This window comes from Ornithorhynchus anatinus, chromosome 4 (genome assembly GCF_004115215.2).
Source record: "Ornithorhynchus anatinus isolate Pmale09 chromosome 4, mOrnAna1.pri.v4, whole genome shotgun sequence".
Lineage (NCBI taxonomy): Eukaryota > Metazoa > Chordata > Mammalia > Monotremata > Ornithorhynchidae > Ornithorhynchus > Ornithorhynchus anatinus.
In genome coordinates this window covers 47,291,731-47,311,170 of record NC_041731.1, presented here as the reverse complement: position 1 = coordinate 47,311,170, position 19,440 = coordinate 47,291,731, and the positions used below count along the sequence as shown (strand labels likewise).

Sequence of the window (19,440 nt, the reverse complement as noted above, 5' to 3'; positions counted from 1 at the left end):
ACCAATCTGACGATGTACTAGGCCATATAACTGTATAAATATTTCCATTAGAAAGAGAAATCTCTGCTTTAAGCCACTATACATCAGCAACACTAGTGAAGCTGCAACTGAAACAGGTATGCAGTAAAGTCAGTGTAGCCCCAGGGACGGACGAAGCCGATGACTATATAGGGCATTCAAGATCCGGATGTATTCTTGTGGCCGTAAGCCCCCGCGGAGCACTTCTGGGACTTTAAGTCGCAGGAAGTTCCCCCCAGATTTCCCCCCACCCAATTCAAGACCTCACACTATTAAGGCATCTCCCAGATTTCCTGGAGCTCTCCAGAGGTAGGAGCCGTAAGACAAACTAAGCTTGAGTTTCAGGGGACATGATATAACCTGCAGGATATCCAAATTGTCTGAATAATGAATTGCGTTACATAAGACGTTTAAAGTATATTTTCCTGAAAATATAAATCTGACTACTCCCTGTCGTGAACCTGAACAAAAAACCATCAAAGCCATCAATTATTTCTTTTAGCAGTTGTATTTTTCACAGCCTCCAGAGGGCTTTCCCCCATTCATTTTTCTTCTCCCCAAGTTATATCCTCCCAAACCGCCTCAGCATCTCTATACTCAACCAACCGGAGCACTTGTGTACATAACGATTTAAATACTATTCAAGACCTTCTACCTCCTAGCTGAAATTATTCTGTGTCTGTCTCCCCTATGTGATTTAAGCTCCTTGAGGGCAGGGATTACGTCATCTCCCTCTCATAATAACAATAATAATAATAATTATGGCATTCACTAAGCACTTACTATGTGCCAGACACTGTCCTAAGTGCTGGGGTGGATACAAGCACACCGGGGTGGACACAGTCCCTGTCCCATGTGGGGCTCAGTCTCAATCTCCATCTTACAGATGAGGTAACTGAGGCACAGAAAAGTGAAATGACTTGCCCAAGCTCACATAGAAGACATGCAGCAGAGCAGGGATTAGAACCCATGATCTTCTGACTCCCAGGCCCATGCTCTATCCACTATTATAATAATAATAATGACGATGGCATTTGTTAAGCACTATGTGCAAAGCACTGTTCTAAGCACTGGGGAGGATGCAAGGTGATCAAGCCTCATGTGGGGCTCTCAGTCTTCAGGCCCATTTTAAAGATGAGGTAACTGAAGCACAGAGAAGTTAAGTGACTTGCCCAAAGTCACACAGATGACAAGTGGCAGAGTCAGGATTTGAACCCATGACCTCTCACTATGTCACACTGTTTCTCATGTCTTCTCTCACATGCTCAGTATACTGTGCGATACCCAGCAGGCACTCATATACTACTGATTGATTACAACAACCTGAAGAAAATTGCCAACCTGGAGATCATCTTAAAAAAGGAGTAGACATTCACTATCCTTGAGAATTTTAATCATTTGCCTGGAGACAGGGGGCTTGAACAAATGACCTCTCTAGCTCTCAGTTCTAGGATTCATACTTCAATATTCACAGAGCAAAGATGATTAAAAGCCAGCCACACAATCAACCTATCAATTGTATTACTGAGCACCTAATATGTGTTGACCATTCACTCTACTAAAGATTATAATAGATAAGAAGCAATGTGGCCTAGTGGAAAGAGCATGGGCCTGGGAGTCAGGAGGACCTGGGTTCTATTCCCAGCTCTGGCATTTGTCTGCTGTGCAATCTTGGGCAAGTAACTTGACTTCTCTGTGTCTCAGTTACCATAACTATAAAACGGGGATTAAGACTCCTGAGCTCCATGTTGGACAGGAACTGTGTCCAGCCCAATTTGCTTGAATCCACCCCAGTGTTTACTACAGTGCCTGTGACATAGTAAGCACTTAATAAATACCACCACAGATGTGGGATAAATGGTCCTTGCACACAAGGAACTTGCAATCTAACAGAGAAGCTGTGACCTAGTAGAAAGAGCACAGGCCTGGGAGTCAGTGGACCTGGGTTCTAATCCCAGATCTGCCACTTGACTGCTGTGTGACCGTGGAAAAGTCCCTTAACTCCTGTGTGCCTCAGTTTCTCATCTATAAAATGGGTATTCAATTACTACTGTCTCTCCTACTTAGACTGTGAGCAACATGTGGGTCAGGGACTGTGTCTGATCTGCATATGTTGCATTTATACTTCTTAAAACAGTACTGGCACACAGTAAGGGCTTAATAATTATCATTATTATTTTGGGGAGAGACAGACACATCTTAGCCTAGACTGTAAGCTGTTGTGGGCACAGAATGTGTCTACTGACTCAGGTTGTATTGTACTCCCCTAATTTACAGGGAGGAGAAAGTGCTCAAATAATAGACTATGAAAATCAAAATGTACAAAAGTGCAATACGAGGATGTTAGTGCAAGATTGTAATTGGTAGGATGTTGGAAGGGGAGAAGAAAAATTACTTCAGGAAAGCTTCCAGAGGAGGTAGGATTTCAGGAGGGTTTTGAAGATGGGCAGAGCTAAGATCTGGTGGATTTGTAGGGAGAGGGAGATCCAGGCAGGGAAGAGACAATTGAGGGACAGTATGATTGAGCTTAGGAGGAAAGGAGACAGAGCTGCGGAATAGTACAGGAGAATGGAGGGGTAAGGGAGAAGAGAGAGATAGAGTTTCATAAAGCCAATGGTCTGAAGTTTCTGACCTGTTTTGCAATCTTGAGAGATGGGAAAATTTTAAAATCCAGAATTTCAGATAGGCTGCAGGCCAAGCTTATGAAGCAGTACTCTAGCCACTCATTTCAAGCCTGTATCAGCTGTTTGGTCGGTTTACTAAAGTAAGTTCACATGTACGTACCATTAAGACGAAAATACTGAGAGTGATTTCCGTATCTCCTTCAGAAAGCCAGGCTTAATGGAATTCACTCCACTCCTGGATGAATGGCTAGCAACACTATTAATTAGTGAAACACCAAGGCCACTGTGGACTCCAGCCGCACAGTTAGAATCAAGGATAAATTGTATTGAGGTAATGAAAATTAACCACATTAACAACACGGAAATCTCAAGTCGGAATGTAAATTCCTTCCATTTACTTGGCAAATATGGAAGTCACTTAAGAACTTACATTTTCTTTGGAAAATGATCTTGTGAAACACAGGTAGCGAGTGACCTTGGATTTAAATAAGCCATCTTTCCAGAGGTCGGCATCCACGCCATCTGCCGTCTGTGCAACCTGTACCGAGGAGACGGAGAGAAAGCAGGACTCCCGTAAGCCAAGACAAAAGTTAATACATGTGCAGAGCAGCCTCTTTCATACCCATTCCAATTAACACTGGCCCGAACTCTCCTGGCATCTCATTAGTTCATTTCACCAGTTACAGTGAAGAGAACTACCAAAAGGAAAAAGAGAGAATGAAAAATACAACTTCTAAAAATATTGTCCCCAGGGAAGCAATTGATTAAAGACACCCTGACAAAAACAGTTCTAATGAGAAAAGAGCAACTTTGCTTGTAATGGACCACGAAGAGATCGGACAAGTCAGCACATTAAGGTGCTCATTACTGCACACTCAGTAGACGACCCGGTGGAGGAAAGCTTTAAGGGGTATGAAATGCCACCTAAGAGATACAAAACCGGTATTCTGTCCCGGCACTCAGATATCCGGGACCTGCTAGCCTGCCTGCTCACAGGCGCTTGGGTAAGAGACAGGGCAGGCAAGGGTTCGTCCCTCGGAAGGAATTCTTCTCCCAAGTGAGGGCACTCCCACGAAAACAAAGAAATGGTTGAGTTTATTAGTGGCAGAACCAAGCTTGGAAAACTGATCCAAGAAGACTTTTCATTTCTTTTCCAAAGACAGCCTCCCTTAAAGGATCGGAGCAGAGTGTGTTTGGAGAACCTCACATTTCACCACACAGCCCTCTAAATCATCAAGGCGCTAAACTAGGGTCTGAACACAGACCCCCAAAATGCCACCTGGAATTTCCTATATGTTCCCTAAATGTTACATGCTTCCTACAAGGACCTTCATGAGCGGTCCAGTCTCACCAGCTTCTCTCCTTGAACCCCGCACAAGAGGCTCTGGACTATGGGCTCGACATCTGAGGTTGGTAAATGGGAAACTTTCTTCTGCCACCTTCTTTTAGTAGGTCACCTTTGAGATCCTTTCTTTAATCTGCCAATCTACCCTGTGGCCCCAGGAATAGTCGAAAGCTTCTCTGCTGAGCAACCACTTCTCTGCAAGGTGACTAGACTGGCCTGAGTGCCCAACCAACTCCTCCACTCTGAGCTGGCACTGGGTCGCCAGATCTCTTGGGCAGGGATCATGCCATCTCAATTTTCTTGGGGGCAGCTGGCAGGTTATGCACCCTCAGTAAATATTACACAACAATGGGAAAAATACGTAACTGTTTCTCAGAAAAGGAGAATGTGCGGAATTCAAAAGTAGGCTTGGCCCATTCCCAATTATTCACAAGTGGATTATCTGGTTTAAGTTTTTTTTTAAGCCTTATGAACTGAGAGGCTGATTTCCTTCCCTCCATTTCCACCCTACAGCTCTTGTGCAGCCAGCTGCAGTGGCTCATTCTCCCTCAGCCTCTCCCACAGCCCAACCAAGACCAGAACTTGAGCCTTTCCCAGGCTGAAAGTTAGGGGCCTGGTTTGAGCTCAAGTCTCAGAAAGGTCAGGTCCGGACTCAACCCCAAATCCGACCTGGCCTATCCTCATTTCCTGGAGTGGGAGAACAGGGATAGTTGGTGTGGAGGGAGAGGGGGTGGGGTGATGGTCCACACACATGATTTATCACATCCCATGCTGGGGGCCCCGATCTTGTAGTCCTGGGAGCTGAATAGGGCTTCCGGACATGCACAGATGCACCATAACCTTCATGTTTACTGGGGACCACATCTCCCCAAGGAGGTATGAAACTAGGAGTGAGCTGAGGTTGGCATGGCTTTAGTCCAAGTAGATTCCCCAGTTGGGTACTATCTGTTATTGTGAATCCCCCACTTCTACCATTATCTCATGTAATCTAGGGGGACTGTAAAAAGTAAATAGTTTCCCAGTCAAATAATTTTTAAATAACATAATACTTGGAAAAGAAATCTTGGAATTTCAAATGACTGAAGAGAGAAGAACTCTCAAAGAAAATTCATCCAGTGAATCTTAAAGCCTGCACTCTCTCATAACATCCTTCACGAGAGGCAAAATCCACAGGGACCTAAGGAATTCCCTTTTGTCAGAAACACCCAAGTAAGATACCAGGGTTTAGAAGACAAAAAAGGGCTGTCAAAGAGAGGAGGGAGTAAATAAAATCCTTTTGCCATCTCCTCCTCCCCTTCAGAGAAGCAGAGGTCAGACCTAACCCTCTCCCATAAGGAAATGAAATAACCTGCTCCGCTTGAATGCCTAAAGCTTTCAGGCAAATGAGCAGTGGAAGGAAGAAAAGAAGGAAAAACAGTGCCACAATCTCTCACACGAGTGGGGCAGTCTCAGCCTCTCTGCCCCATACAGAACATCCAGTTTTCTTCTCCAGACTAGCAGGGGCTGCAGGCAAGCTAACATGGGGCATGGGAGGCCCTCGGGGACATAGTGATACTTAGGATCAGGAGGATTCCCATTCCTCTGGCTCTCAGGCAGCACTAGATTATCAATCACGACCCAAATGCAGGGACTTGAGGAAAAGCAGACTCAGACTCACAGCTGAACAATCTGGCAGACCACACATCCCCTTTGCCCAGCAGGACCTTTTTCTTCCTCCAAAACAGGAAAAATGACCATCTAAACCCAATCTCAACCTCAAGACCATTGAAGTGAAAATTTGTAATTGTCTGGTGGCACAGTCCAGGCCCCTCTATAATGCCCCCTCCCCCCACCCTTTTATCAATTCACCCCTCGGCCTTCAGAAAAGAGTGAAAATGAGGGGGGAAATGAGCAGAGAAAGTAAAGACCTGAAGGAGTGGAGGCTCCCTTGAATCAAAGTAATGACCACTCAGACCAGGAAATGATGAAATCTGGGCCACAAGAAGCAGTGTGGCTCAGAGGAAAGAGCACAGCCCTGAGATTTAGAGGACCTGTCTTCTAATCGTAGCTCCAACACTTGTCTACTGTGTGACCTTGGGTAAGCCACATAACTTCTCTGGCCCTAAGTTTCCTCACGGTCAAAATAGGGGTTCGATACCTGTTCTCCCTCCTAGACTGTGAGCTGCATGTGGGACTTGATTAATTTGTATTTACTCCTGTGCTTAGTACAGTGTTTGAGTACTTAATAACATTGTTATTAAATATTCCAATACAAGCCACTGAAGTTACGGGGCCTAAATTAACCTTTAGGTAAAAAGCTTCTGTCTAGGAGGTATTGGGGAAGCTTTACCTTGCCTAACAAGTGCTAAGGTATACCACTCTCTTGCCACAACTGTAATAATGAAATCTACTGGTAATCTACCCTTCTATAGTCACACAAGTGTTTGATACATACATTCTTTTAAACCTTAATTAGGACACCTGTTTCTCAGTGACGAATCTGCTAGAAGCAGCATGGCCTAGTGGAAAGAGCATGGGCCTGGGAGTCAGAGGACCTGGGTTCTAATCCTGACTCTGCCAACTGCTTGTTGTGTGAACTTAGGCAAGTCACTTAACTTCTCTATGCTTCAGTTTTCTCAGTTGTAAGGAGGGGATTACATACTTGTTCTCCTTCTTCCCTCGTAACTTAAACTGTGAACCCCACGTAGGACAGGGATTGTGTCCAACCTGATTAACTCGACTCTAGCCCCAGCACTTAGAATAAAGTGCTTAACAAATATTACTTCAGTGATGATGATGTTTTTATTATTATTACTATTAAGGGGACCAGGAGCAAGTGAACATGGAGCCCCTTTCCCATTGGAACTAAACACATACTTTTATGCATCTTGCTATCTGAATGTGACAGTTTCACTTAAATTTCCTTCCTGCCAAAGCTAGGGCAGAGACCAACGGTCATCATCACTAGCACCCTAATCTCACCTGCTAGCTGTCCCCGAGTTCATCCTAGCACCTCTGAGCGGAGGCCACTTTGGAAAGGCATTGTGATGTAGTATCCTGACTCGGAAGGTCGAGAAAAACCTTCTGCCAGTCATCAATGAATGCAGCCAAGTGGTTTTCCAAAACCAATAGAAGAATGTCAAAGGGACAAAAATCACAATGGGACTGAGGCAGAAAGTGGAGATGAGAAGGGGAGTATTTGGTGGGCGCAGGTGCAAAATGGGTAGAGGAGGAGAAGGGAAGCAGGAGGAAAGGGAATCTGTTTAGGCCAAGATGGCTTCTGGCGCACTCCCTCTCCGGGGATTGATCTGTGGTAGAGACTGAACTGATCTCAGGAGACCAATGTGAGGAGGGAGTCCTGGTCGCGTGCATGACCTGAAAACAGGCCAAGCATGGCCCATGGGTATTAACTCATGAATACAACAGTTCTGGAAGGAAACAGACCCATTAAAAATGCTAGAGACTACCTGCCATGAATTCTCATGGGCGGGAGAGAGATCTGGAGAGGGTAGTGTGATGAGAGGGTTGGGATGAGGTACTTACCTCTGGAGACCTTATTCTCCAACAGTCTCCTTTCTCTGGACTGAAGAGGGGTAAGATACAGTTCATGCTGCATCTGCCTAGCAGCAGACTCTAAGCCCAAACTGATTTATTAACAGAATCTAGCATACCAACCCTGCCACCTGCAGGTCATTTCTACTGTGCTTGTGCTGGTCAGAATTGAGAATCAGGTGTGACTGTTTCATAAATCAAGTATATACATATATATTTATAAATATGTATATATGTAGAGTCAAGCTAAGGCAATTCCACCTGTCGCCACAAGCTTCTGAAGATGATATTCTAAGTAGAGTCGTCCCTGAAGCCCATGTCACCCTTCAGCATTCCCAGAAAGCTTTGCTGCTCTCCTCCAATGGGAGCTTTAAGCCCTGGGCTATGAGCATCCTGGACATGCTCCCTCCATCCTCTCCCTGGAGGCTCAGGCCAAACTCTCTCACCACAGTTCCCGTGTTTGTCAGGAGGGTCTCAAATTCCACTACTCTCCCCAGTCCCATCACACAGCCCTCTAAACTGTGCATTTTGTCCCCAAACCTCAGAAATTTTGCCTGAAATTTCCCAGGCCTCACCAGACTCACCCTCCTGGTCTCAGGGGCCCTGAAGGGGGAAACATCTACCTCTGTCCCAGAGACGGATTTCAGGCCCGGGTTCCAGCTCTGCCTGTGCTGCTGTCTAAAGGGCAAGGCCCAGACCTTCTTCATTCATCCCCAACCACCCCGCCTATGCTCTGTGAACCCGCATTTCTTAAACACGGGACACTTGGAACTGCTTCCGTTCACTAAGTCACCAAGAAAACCCAAATTCCTCCACCCTCTCCAGTGACCAGATTGGGAAGCAGGGAGTGGGAGGAAGGAATCCTGAGGGCCCCTTAGAGCTGGCTGGGAACCAAAACATTGGTTCCACTTTTGCCCCCTACCAGCAAACTGTGGTTCCTTAGGAGAGGCTCCTCTCCAGCCTAGCTAACTCAGGCAGTCTGGTGCGTGCTCCAGGGTCAAGGAGGGTAACCAGGTTAGGAGGGTGTTGCAGCAGCTCTGGAAACCCTGTCGAGCCACTTGCCGTTCCTGAGGCCCAAAAAGCCATCTTCTGCTGTGGCTGCCTAATCAACTGTAGCCCCGGCTCAGCTGGTTCTTCTTTGGCTGGGCACCGTAGACATTGCCAGTTGGCTGGTGGAAGCGATAGCAGACGACAGCAGAGGCAGTCTGCCAGCAGCAGAGGGTGACTGTCCTCTCCTTTCCCCCACTTTTTCTTCTCTACCTTCTTCTGTCCCTTTTTCCTATTTCTCTAATTACAGGAAACCACAAGGACATCCCTATCTCATCTCATGTGACCCAGGCCCTCAAAGCCTTAATCCAGTCCTGTTTCTCCCCTCAACCATCCTGTTTCCACTAACGAATTGTAAGAAGGCAAAACACATCTCAATCCAATGAATATCAATAATAATAATAATAATTGTGGTATTTGCTAAGCACCGTCAATGTGCCATGCACTGTATTAAATGCTGAGATGACTACAAGGGAAGTAGATAGGACGCAGTCCCTGTCCCACATGGGGCTCATAGTCTCAGGAGGAAGGCGAATAGTACTGAATCCCCATTTTACAGGTGAGAAAAGTGAGATACAGAGAAGTGACTTGCCCAGGGTCAAAGAGAAGACAGTAATAATAATAATAGAAAAAATAGTAGTAATAGTGGTATTTATTAAGCACTTACTATGTGCTGAGCACTGTACTAAGCACACAGTCCCAGTTCCATGTAGGGTTCACAGTCTAAGTGGAAGGAGAAGAGGTGTTTAGTCCCCACTTTACAGACAAGGATTAGAACCCAGCTCCAGCATGGCCCAGTGGAGAGCACATGGGCCTGGGAGTCTGAAGGGCCTGGGTTCACGTCACGGCTCCCTCACTTGTCTGCTGTGTGATGCTGGGCAAGTCACTTAGCTTCTCTGTGCCTCAGTTACCTCAAATGTAAAACAGGGATTGAGACTGAGTCCCGTGTGGGACATGGACTGCTTCCAACCTGATTACCTTGCATCTACCCCAGAGCTTAGAACAATATGTGGCATGTAGTAAGGCTTAACAAATATCATTAAAAAAATAAATTATAATAAAAGGTCCCCTTACTCCCAATCCTGTGCTCTTTGCTCTTTCCTCTAAGTCTCACTGCTTTCCAAGAAGAAAAATAAGAGTGTGGATAAGACTGAGTATATGCAACCAGAGGTTGCATGTCTCACCATCTTAGGACAATAACGTGTCACCCAGAATTCTGAAAACCCTAAGTGGAGGAAAGTCTAAAAAGGGGAGTAGAGAGGATGGAGACGGCCATAAAGAGAAGATGAAAGGGGGGAGGAGAAAGGGAAGAAAAGGGAAGAAGCAGCATGGTCTAGTGAGAAGGAGCATGAGCTAGAGGACAGAGCATGGACCTGGGAGTCAAAAGGACCTAGGTTCTAGCCCCGGCTCCCCTACTTGTCTGCTCTGTGACCGTGGGCAAGTCTGTACCTCAGTTACCCCATCTGTAAAATGGGGATTAAGACTGTGAGCCTCATGTGGGATATGGACTGTGTCCAACCTGATTGCCTTGTATCTACCCCAGTGCTTAGAACAGTGCCTGGCATGTAGTCAGCGCTTAACAAATACCATTTCAAAAAAAGAGGAAAAAGGGGAGAAGGAATATAGGGAAAAGGGAGAATACATTGGGAAGACAACAAAGCAGGGAAAGGGGAGACATTCTAGTACTCTAGTACACACATTCACATTCTAGTATTATCTCCACTCTCTGTTCTTCTTCCTGTTCTATTTTCTCTATCTTCCCTCAGGAGAATGGTGGAGTGTACTGAACTACGTCAGGTGACAAGGCTGTCCTGGCCATAGCCAGCCCCCAGCTAAGAGTCGTGGTGGAATTGGTGATGGTAGCTCCAGTGACCCTGCCCAAGGGAAAGATCCAGCTCAGGATGACTTAAAAAACCTGGGCCATGGCCAATGTCATCATTGGCAGAAGTGACAGTGGAGGCCCTGGCATTTGTTGTGGCTCCTGCTAAGGTGCTTTGGCATCCAAGTTTAGTTTACTAATCCATTCAAGAGTTGCTTTTGGGTGTCTACTGTATATACAGAAACAACATGTATATGTTGTTTACATATGGATAAGGCACAGGTCTGAGACCTGTCTGCTGTGTGACCTTGGGCAAGTCACTAAACTTATCTGTGCCTCAGTTACCTCATCTGTAAAATGGGAATTGAAACTGCGAGCCCCACGTGGGACAGGAACTGTGTCCAACCTGATTTGGTTGTATCCACCCCAGCACTTAGTACAGTGCCTGGCACATAGTAAGCACTTAAGTACCACAGGAATAATAATTATTATTATATGTGTACATAAAGAGAGAGAGAGAAGAGTTGTCAGTAGTCCTTCATACCAGAAATACTGAAAAAGTCTTGAGAGAGTGCAATAGGAATGAAAGACATGACTCCTACTCTTGCACAGCTTATGATCTAATGGAGGAAATAGGCAGACACAAATGACATACATACAGTGGGGGAAGGAAAAACATGATACAACTGGTAACAGCAAGAGTATGGAAAAACATGAAAAGATGAATAAGTGGAGGCCATGCATTTAAATATGCATATACTAAGGGCTAAGGGTAGCTGTTAGAATGACATGACTGGGGTATGCTGGAAATGAGTTAGGGAATGTCTGCTGGAGAAGGTGGGCTTTCCGGAGGGCTCAGAAGATGTGGGAGGGACAGGCCTGGTGAAGGAGAAGGGAGGGATAAGGAGCTGAGAAACCTTATCTAGGAAGGAGAAAAGGGTGCTGGCTGGAGTGAAGAGAGTGGATATGGAAGGAGAGGGAGCTGGTGGAATGACCAGGGGCTTCTGTTTAATGTGGAGGGAAATGGGTAGCCACTGGAGATTTTGAAGGAGCATAACTATGTGCTTTGAATGACATTTCCCCAAACTGGGAAATACACTGGAGGAAAAACTGGCAGAATTTTGATATGGACTAAATGTGAAAAGTGAAAGACCAAGAGATATGAAGGGTGACATCAAGGTTGCAAATCTCCAGGTCAGAGATGTTGGTGGTATTGTTAACTGTAATGGGAAAGTTAGGAGGAGGAGAAGGTGGCTTAGAAGGGATGATGAGGAATTTAAGGTTTTTGCAATACTGTGTTTAAGGAGTTGGTGGGGCATCCCTGTAAATGTCCCAATACATGAGGGGAGGAGGGAGGGCGGATTCTGATGTGGCTGGAAACACATCATTCTGGTTGGCTGTCCCAGAAACACCCATCATACATAATCCCAGATGGGCTATGATAGTTGTGATGGCAGTAGCAATGATAGCTGTTACTGTCTCCAAAGAGGACAGGGAGGAAAATGAGGCTGGGCAGCTGTCTCCCCTTCTTCCTCCCCCTCCTCTTCTTCCTCCTATTGTCACACCGATCTTATCCCTACTGCAGCTGTGAGCCAGTGGAATTCCCATGGCCAAGGATGGATTTCAGGTGTTGGGGATAAATACCCTATATTCATGACCAATTTGCCCACTCTGGGATGTCTGGACACATTACACACAGTACACATTTCAACATCTGAGCAAGAGGTACTCTTACCCCAATATCATATTTTATCTGACCCCAAAAAAGGCAGAATTTGGGCTAGAGGGCAGACAGGGCAAGCAACACTGCAACATTAAACAGTAGAGGAAAGAAGGACAGTTGTGCCAATCATTTCATTCTTAAGTGTTTTGGTTTGTTTTCCTTTAACGGCAGCAGGGGCGGGGCTAGAGGGTTCCACAGGGCAGGGAATGTGACTGTTTATTGTTGTATTGCACTTTCCCAAATACTTAGTACACTTCTCTGCACACAGTTAAGTGCTCAATAAATACGATTGAATTGACTAGGACTAGAAACACTTAAGAAAATAGGTTTCCAGCAGAAGCAGCATGTCTAGTAGATAGACCTGGGTTCTAATAGATATATCTGGGAATCAGAAGGCCCTGGGTTCTAATTCTTTCATTCATTCAATAACATTTATTGAGCACTTACTAAGTGCACAGCACTATACTAAGCACTTGGAATGTACAATTCAGCAACAGATAGAGACAATCCCTGCCCACTAATTGGTTCACAGTCTAAATGGGGGAGACAAACAGCAAAGCAAAACAGAACAAAACAAAACTAAACAAAACATCAAGATAAATAGAATCATAGAGATATACACATTAATAAAATAGGGTAATTAATATATACAAATATGCACAGAGCTGAGGGGAGGGGAAGGGGGAAGAGCAGAGGGCAGGAGAAGGGGGAATGGGGAGGGGAGGAGGAGCAGAGGGAAAGGGGGGGGGCTCAGTCTGGGAAGACCTCCTGGAGGAGATGAGCTCTCAGTAGGGGTTTGAAGAGGGGAAGAGAGTTTGGAGGATGTGAGGTTGGGGGGAGGCACGGATGTGAGGTGGGAGGACCCAGCTCTTCCTCTAGTCTGCTATAGGAAGTTGGGTACATCAATTCACTTCTCAGTGCCTCAGGTACCTCATCTGTAAAATGGGGATTAAGATTGTGAGCCCCATGAGGGACATGAACTATATTCAAACTGTACCTCCTTCATCTATTGCCCGTAAGGGACTACCTACTTGATTGAGAAAATTGAAACTATCAGGCATGATTTTCCTAAAATTTCTCCTGCTCTTCCCTCCCCCTGCCCCTTCTTCAACTCTCCCATCTTTCCCAGCAGTCCCTCAAGAGGAGATCTGCCTCCTCTCAAAATCCACCCCCTCCTTTCAGACCACATCAAAGCACTTGCTCCCTCTCTTCTTCGCTCCCTGACCACCATCTTCAACTGTTTGCTCTCCAATGACTTCTTCCTCACTGCTTTCAAACATGCTGATGGCTTCCCTATTGTAAAAAAAAAACAAAAAAACTTTGAACCCACAGCTTCCTCCACTTATCACCCGATCTCCCTCCTACCTTCCTCTCCAAACCCTCTGAGCAAGCAGTCTTCACACATTATCTCAAAAACCTCTCCTCTAATTATCTCCTTGACCCCTCCAATCTGGCTTCCATCCCCTTCTTTCCACAGAAACCATCCTTTCAAAGTCACAAATGGCCTCCTTCTTGTCAAATCCAATGGCCTCTACTCCATCCTAATCCTCCTCAACCTTTCAGCTGCTTTCAACACTATCGATCACCCTCTTCTTGCAACAGTAACAAACCTCAGCTTCACTGACACTATCTTCTAGATTTCCTAGGCCTCTGGCCACTTATTCTCAATCTCTTTCATGTACTCCTCCTCTGCCTCCCACCTCCTAACTGTAGGAGTCCCTTGAGGATCAGTTCTGAGTCCCCTTCTCTTCTCTATCTACGCCCACCCCCTTGGAGAACTCATTTGTTCCTATTGCTTCAACTAACACCTCTATGTGGATGATTCCCAAATCTAAATCTCCAGCCCTGATCTCTCTCCTCTCTGCAGTCTAAATTTCTTCCTGCCTTCCAGACATCTCCACCTGGATATCCTGTCAACACCTAAAACTTAACAGGTATAAAACAGAACTCCGTATTTTCCCGTGCAAACCCTGTCCTCCCCACGATTTTCCCATCCCAGAAGACAGCACCACCATCATTCCTGTCTCACAAGCCTGTAACCTTGGCATTACCCTTGACTCATCTCTCGCATTCAACCCACACATTCAATCATTAAATCCTGTTGGCTCAACTTTCACAACTTTTCTAAAACCCGCCCCTTCCTCTCCATCCATACTATCACGCTAATCTAAGCACTTATCCTACCTTGAATACTATTTCATCCTTCTTACTAACCTTCCTGCCTCCTGTCTCTCCCCACACCAGTACATACTTCACTCTTTTGTCTGGATCATTTTTCTACAAAAATGTTCAGTCCATGTTTTGCACTTCTCAAGACTCTCCAGTGGTTGCTCAGCCACCTCCATATCAAACAGAATCTCCTTACCACTAGCTTTAAAGCACTCAATCACCTTGCCCCTCCTAGCTCATCTCACTGCCCTCCTACTACAATCCAGCCTGCACACTCACTTTGCTCCTCTAATGCCAACCTACTCACTGTACCTCTACCTCATCTATCTCATCGCCAACCTCTCACCCACGTCCTGCCTCTGGTCTGGAATGCTCTCCCTTTTCATATCCAGCAGACTATTATTCTCCCTCCTTTAAAGCCTTATTGAAGGCACATCTCCTCCAAGAGGCCTTCCCTAAGCCCTCATTTCTTCTCCCACTCCCTCCTGCGTCACCCTGATTTGCTCCTTTTATTCACTGCTCCCTCAGCCCCACAGAACTTAAGTACATAACAGCTATTTAGTTATATTAATGTCCGTCTCCCCTTCTAGACTATAAGCTCATTGTGGGTAGGGAATGTGTATACCAACTCTATTATTATATTGTACTCTCCAAAGTACTTAGTATGGGGCTCAGCACTCAGTAAGCACTCAACAAATATGACTGATGAATTGATTACCTTGTATCTACCCCAGGACTTACTACAGTGTCTGGCACATAGTAAGCGCTTTACAAATGCCATAAAAAAGAAAATAAAATATTAGTAAGGTATTTGCTATGCCCTTACTATGCTAAACGCTGGAGTAGATACATGATGTTACAAACTGAGGCCTGAAACATGACAACTTTGGCTTTTAAGTGGCAAAACAAATGGGCTTCTCCCCACCTCCATTCCCAAGAGGAGCTAGTTACATTCTGTATGAAATGGCTAACGGACATTTTTCATTAATTACTTAACACCCTGGTATTTGGAAAGAATGCCTGCTGCTACTTGATCATGAGTTCAACAGGCAGAAGGAATCAAAGTGGTCAGGAAATTCTCTGAAGTTCCAAAGGAAATATCTGGCAGACATTATTGAGAAGAATGCAGTTCAAAAGAATTTCTGTGTCCACAACAGAAGATTCCCATCCAAGATCCGTTTCCCAATCAACTGTGGCAAATACTCAGCTGCAGTCACATCGGCTAGTTGGGAACTACCTAGCTAACAGTCAGAAATAGTTGAAGAAAGACCCGCAGGCAGGAAGCAGATGATATTTTTTGATCATTAAAAAGGAAATACTTTCAAAATGCCTTATAAAAACTGTGACCACTTTGAGTTTCATGGAGAGCCCAGAATGATTATTTTTGTTCTTCACCATTTCAGAAAACAGTCTGTTCCATGCGCAAAGCGAAAACCTGCCCAAACGCATGCACAAAGATCTTCAGCTGAAATCACACTGGATCGATTTTTCTTGGCAAGGAGATAAAACAAGCTTCTCTGCTCCTTTGATTGCCGCAGCTCATGGCTCCCACGGTTTTCTCTCTCTCTATTGAGCTCTACAAAAACCCTGACAACTTCATCCAAATCTCCCCTGTGAGAGGCAAAACACAGTGTTATCCAGCAAGGGCAATAGTCCCCTGGGGTCCCACGCCAATCCCTTCTGCATCTGGTCCTGGTCTTTAAACAGAGAAGCAGACAATTGCTTCCCACCAGCCCGTGGACAGAGAGAGGCTTGAGTTTGGCTCTAGAGAGTAGAGTCTTGGGGAGGCAAAAGGAAGCCCCATCTCCAAGGGCTGACGTGCCACATCAGCCTTTGGGCATCCAACATCTTGACAGGAGATTCAATTGTATTTATTAAGCGCTATGTGCAAAGCACTGTACTAAGAGCGAGGGAGAGTACACTATAACAACAGACATATTCCTGCCAACGATGAGACTGTGAACTCGTTGTGGGCAGGGATTATCATTGTTTATTGTTATATTGTACTTCCCCAAGCACTTAGTATAGTGCTCTGCGCACAGTAAGCGCTTAATAAATGCGATTGAATGAGAGAATGAACAAGCTCACAGTCTAGAAAGGGCTCACAGACTAGAGGAGACTCCAATCTAAAATCCCCCAGTTCTCCAGCATAGTCTTCCTCACTCCACTTAGCCTGCCAGTCGAGGCCCAATCTCAGTCAGTCAGTTGTATTTACTGTGAGTTTACAGTGCAGAGCACTGTATTAAGCTCTTGGGAGAGTACAATGTAACAGTAAATAGACACATTCCCTGACCACAATGAGTTTACAGTCTAGAGGGGGAGACAGACATTAACATAAATTACAGATATAATGAATAAATTAGATATAATAAATTACAGATATGTCAACTGAAGATACTTTTAAAAAAAGCAAAAAGCACAACTTTGTCAGACAGATTCAGAGGAAATGCTGAAAGAGGTTGTAGCAGGTCAAACTAATCTATCAAACCAACTTGTGGGGGAAATGTGGTGCTAATGCTTGCTATGTGCCAAATAACTGTGCTAAGCACTGTGGTGGATACCAGATCACCTATTAGTATAGAGTCCCTGTCCCATAGAGGGTCACTGACTCGGAAGCAGAGAGAACAGATATCTTACCCCCATTTTACATGAGAAAACTGAAGCACAAAGAAATTCAACAATTTGTCCCAAGTAATACGGGCAAGTCCCAGTAGGCAAGGGGCAGAGCCGGGACTAGAACCCGGGTCGCCTGATTCTGAACACTATTTTCTTCCTACTAGGCCAGCCTGCCTTTTTAGACCTGGCTGGGAAGTTCCCCCAGAGAGAGGAGAAGGGACAAAAAGACAAACAAAGCACACAGTGGTATGCTCTTCAGCAGAAACAGTCATTCACTTCCTGACCACAGGGATATTCAGAATTGGCTCCCATCCCAGCCCTGACTATGATAACCACACCAGCTCTATGCTCAACTCCTCTGGAGTTGCTGACCCTGTTCATGTTCAGGCCACCAGACAAGAACATAGACTGAGCCTTCACATGCCACTGGGAGGAAGATCAATTATAGCCCCAAAAGCAGAACAAGCAACATACAACTTTGCTTCCTGTGGCCAGCTGTTCCCCGATGGGGAGTTAGGCTCCCTCCATTCCACCCCTCGGGGTCTGAGTATTCAGAAGGAGCAGTGTATCCTGTCCTGGCTGCAGGAAATGCATTTGCTGATTGTATGAGGAAGGGGAGGGAGAGTCTAAACAGCAACCTAAAAATGAATCCTGAAAAGCTGCTGATTCAGGTTCTTTAAGCAGCTATCTGACCATCCTCCCTCCTCAACACTGCTCCCCCACCCCCAAATTTACACCATAAAACCTGATGAGAAAAAGGGAGGAACCCATGAACTTCTTTTTCTGTTTTCTCCTCTCCTCAAATTCTGCCTGGAAAGATCCAGGAATTCTCCCCTAGAGAATTCCACTAGTGCAGGAGCAGTCACCATCAATCCAACAATCTTTCCATGATACTAGGCCCAGATCCACTTGATTAGAGACTCTTGAGAAAGCCCACAGGAAAACAGATTGCAGGAACAGGCTAGGATCTGGGAACAAGAAAGTTCTAAGGGGAATGGCTCCTGTCCATTGGAATCCAGCTCTGGACCAGGATTCTGAGCTGGGGACATTAGCAAAGAACTAATCAGCCAATTTATTGCCGAAGGAAGCCCCAAAGTGTTAGAATAGGCCCAGATCTGAGAGTGGTAAGATTCTAACAAAAAGTGAATCAGGCTATAGAGAATTTTAGATTACAAGGTGAAATTTCTCTATCAAAAGAGACTTTTTGGCTGATGGAAGCTCAACGGGGAAGAAAGCAGCAGCTGCCCGTGCTTAGAAATCTTGAGTAAGAATGCCAATGAACACCACTCTAATCTGCTTTATGTCCTTGCCCTTCCCTCAACACATAGAACACTCAGTTCAGGCCAACACACCCTTAGCCTGAGGATGGTACCACCAAAAAGGACCGGACCTACTCTTTCTTTTGACTTTAAACAAACTATACAGAGCTTGGACTATCAAGGGGACAGGATGAGCAAGAGGTGCAGGAGGTAAACAAGGCAAGTTCAGTGAAGGAGTCCTGGGAGTCCTGAGCCAATAGAGCAGGTGAGAAAGCTGGAGAAAAGCAGGAAGTCAACCTGGCCTGCAGCAGAATGGGCCAGGCAGCTTCTCTGACTTTGCTCCCAATTTGGCTGCCAGGGCAAGAACCTTCCACAGGGCCACTGACCCCCCGAGCACAGCTCAAGACAGCAAATGTCGCCTCTGCTTCATGGGGCTCAATTCCAGGGAGGATTTGGCTGGAAAAAAATTACTGGAAAAGACTCGCAAACAACAGTCTGTGTCTGACTTTTGGGAGGTCAACAGAACAAGCCCTGTGATGAGTGCAGAAGGCATGGTTTGCAGAAGTGGTTTTTGTTCAGTTCAATCCCTCTTGAATGATACTTACCTTTAGAACTATCTTATATGAATGTATATCTTAGATTCACACCAACCTGCTGCTCCTATTTGCATCCCAGAACTAAGTGTTAAGTAAAGAATGAAGATTCCTCTAGCCTCTTTAAGCTGGGAGAGGAGGGAAAAGCTCAAAGAACACTCTTTTCTAATTGGCTTGAACACTTGTTATTCCTCACTGAACAAATTAGCTGGTTTTGTAACAGGGTAAAGCCACATGTGAGTGGACGGCTGCTACTGAGGAACCAACAGCTTGCAGACAGACAGAACCTGACTTAGATTTGAGATCTTGCTTACTGGAATCCTCTCAATATCAGGGTTGGATGGAATATCAACACTCCAATATCAACTTGGAAGGCAGGGGGATGGAGTCATCTCAGACTTGGATTTTTAACAAGAAAACACCCTCTCCTAGAGTCCCAGCCTTTTCAGGGGACAGGATGGAAACTGATTCATTTAAATTATTTCCCTTGCTTAAGAATCCTCTATCAAAATCAGTAACCTAAGCCTGTCCAAGGAAAAGGACCTGTGCTAGCACTGGGTGGGAAGAGGGTAGTGGAGGATGGATGTGATGAGTCTGCCACTTGTCTGCTGTGTGACCTTAGGCAAATCACTTACCTTCTCTGGGCTTCAATTTCCTTATCTGTAAAATGGGGATTAAATAACTGGTCTCCCTCCT

General features: G+C 45.4%; 1 protein-coding gene across 5 annotated transcripts in view; it reads right to left on the bottom strand.

Moving 5' to 3' along the window:
* The window catches only part of MVB12B (multivesicular body subunit 12B), a 142,989-nt gene that overhangs the window by 95,325 nt on the left and 28,224 nt on the right, over positions 1-19,440 (bottom strand). For all 5 annotated transcript variants that reach the window (XM_029063069.2, XM_029063065.2, XM_029063066.2 and 2 more), the window contains one exon: positions 3,073-3,180. In XM_029063069.2, the coding sequence (XP_028918902.1) occupies positions 3,073-3,180 (108 nt within the window). The remainder of the gene's footprint in view (positions 1-3,072; positions 3,181-19,440) is intronic.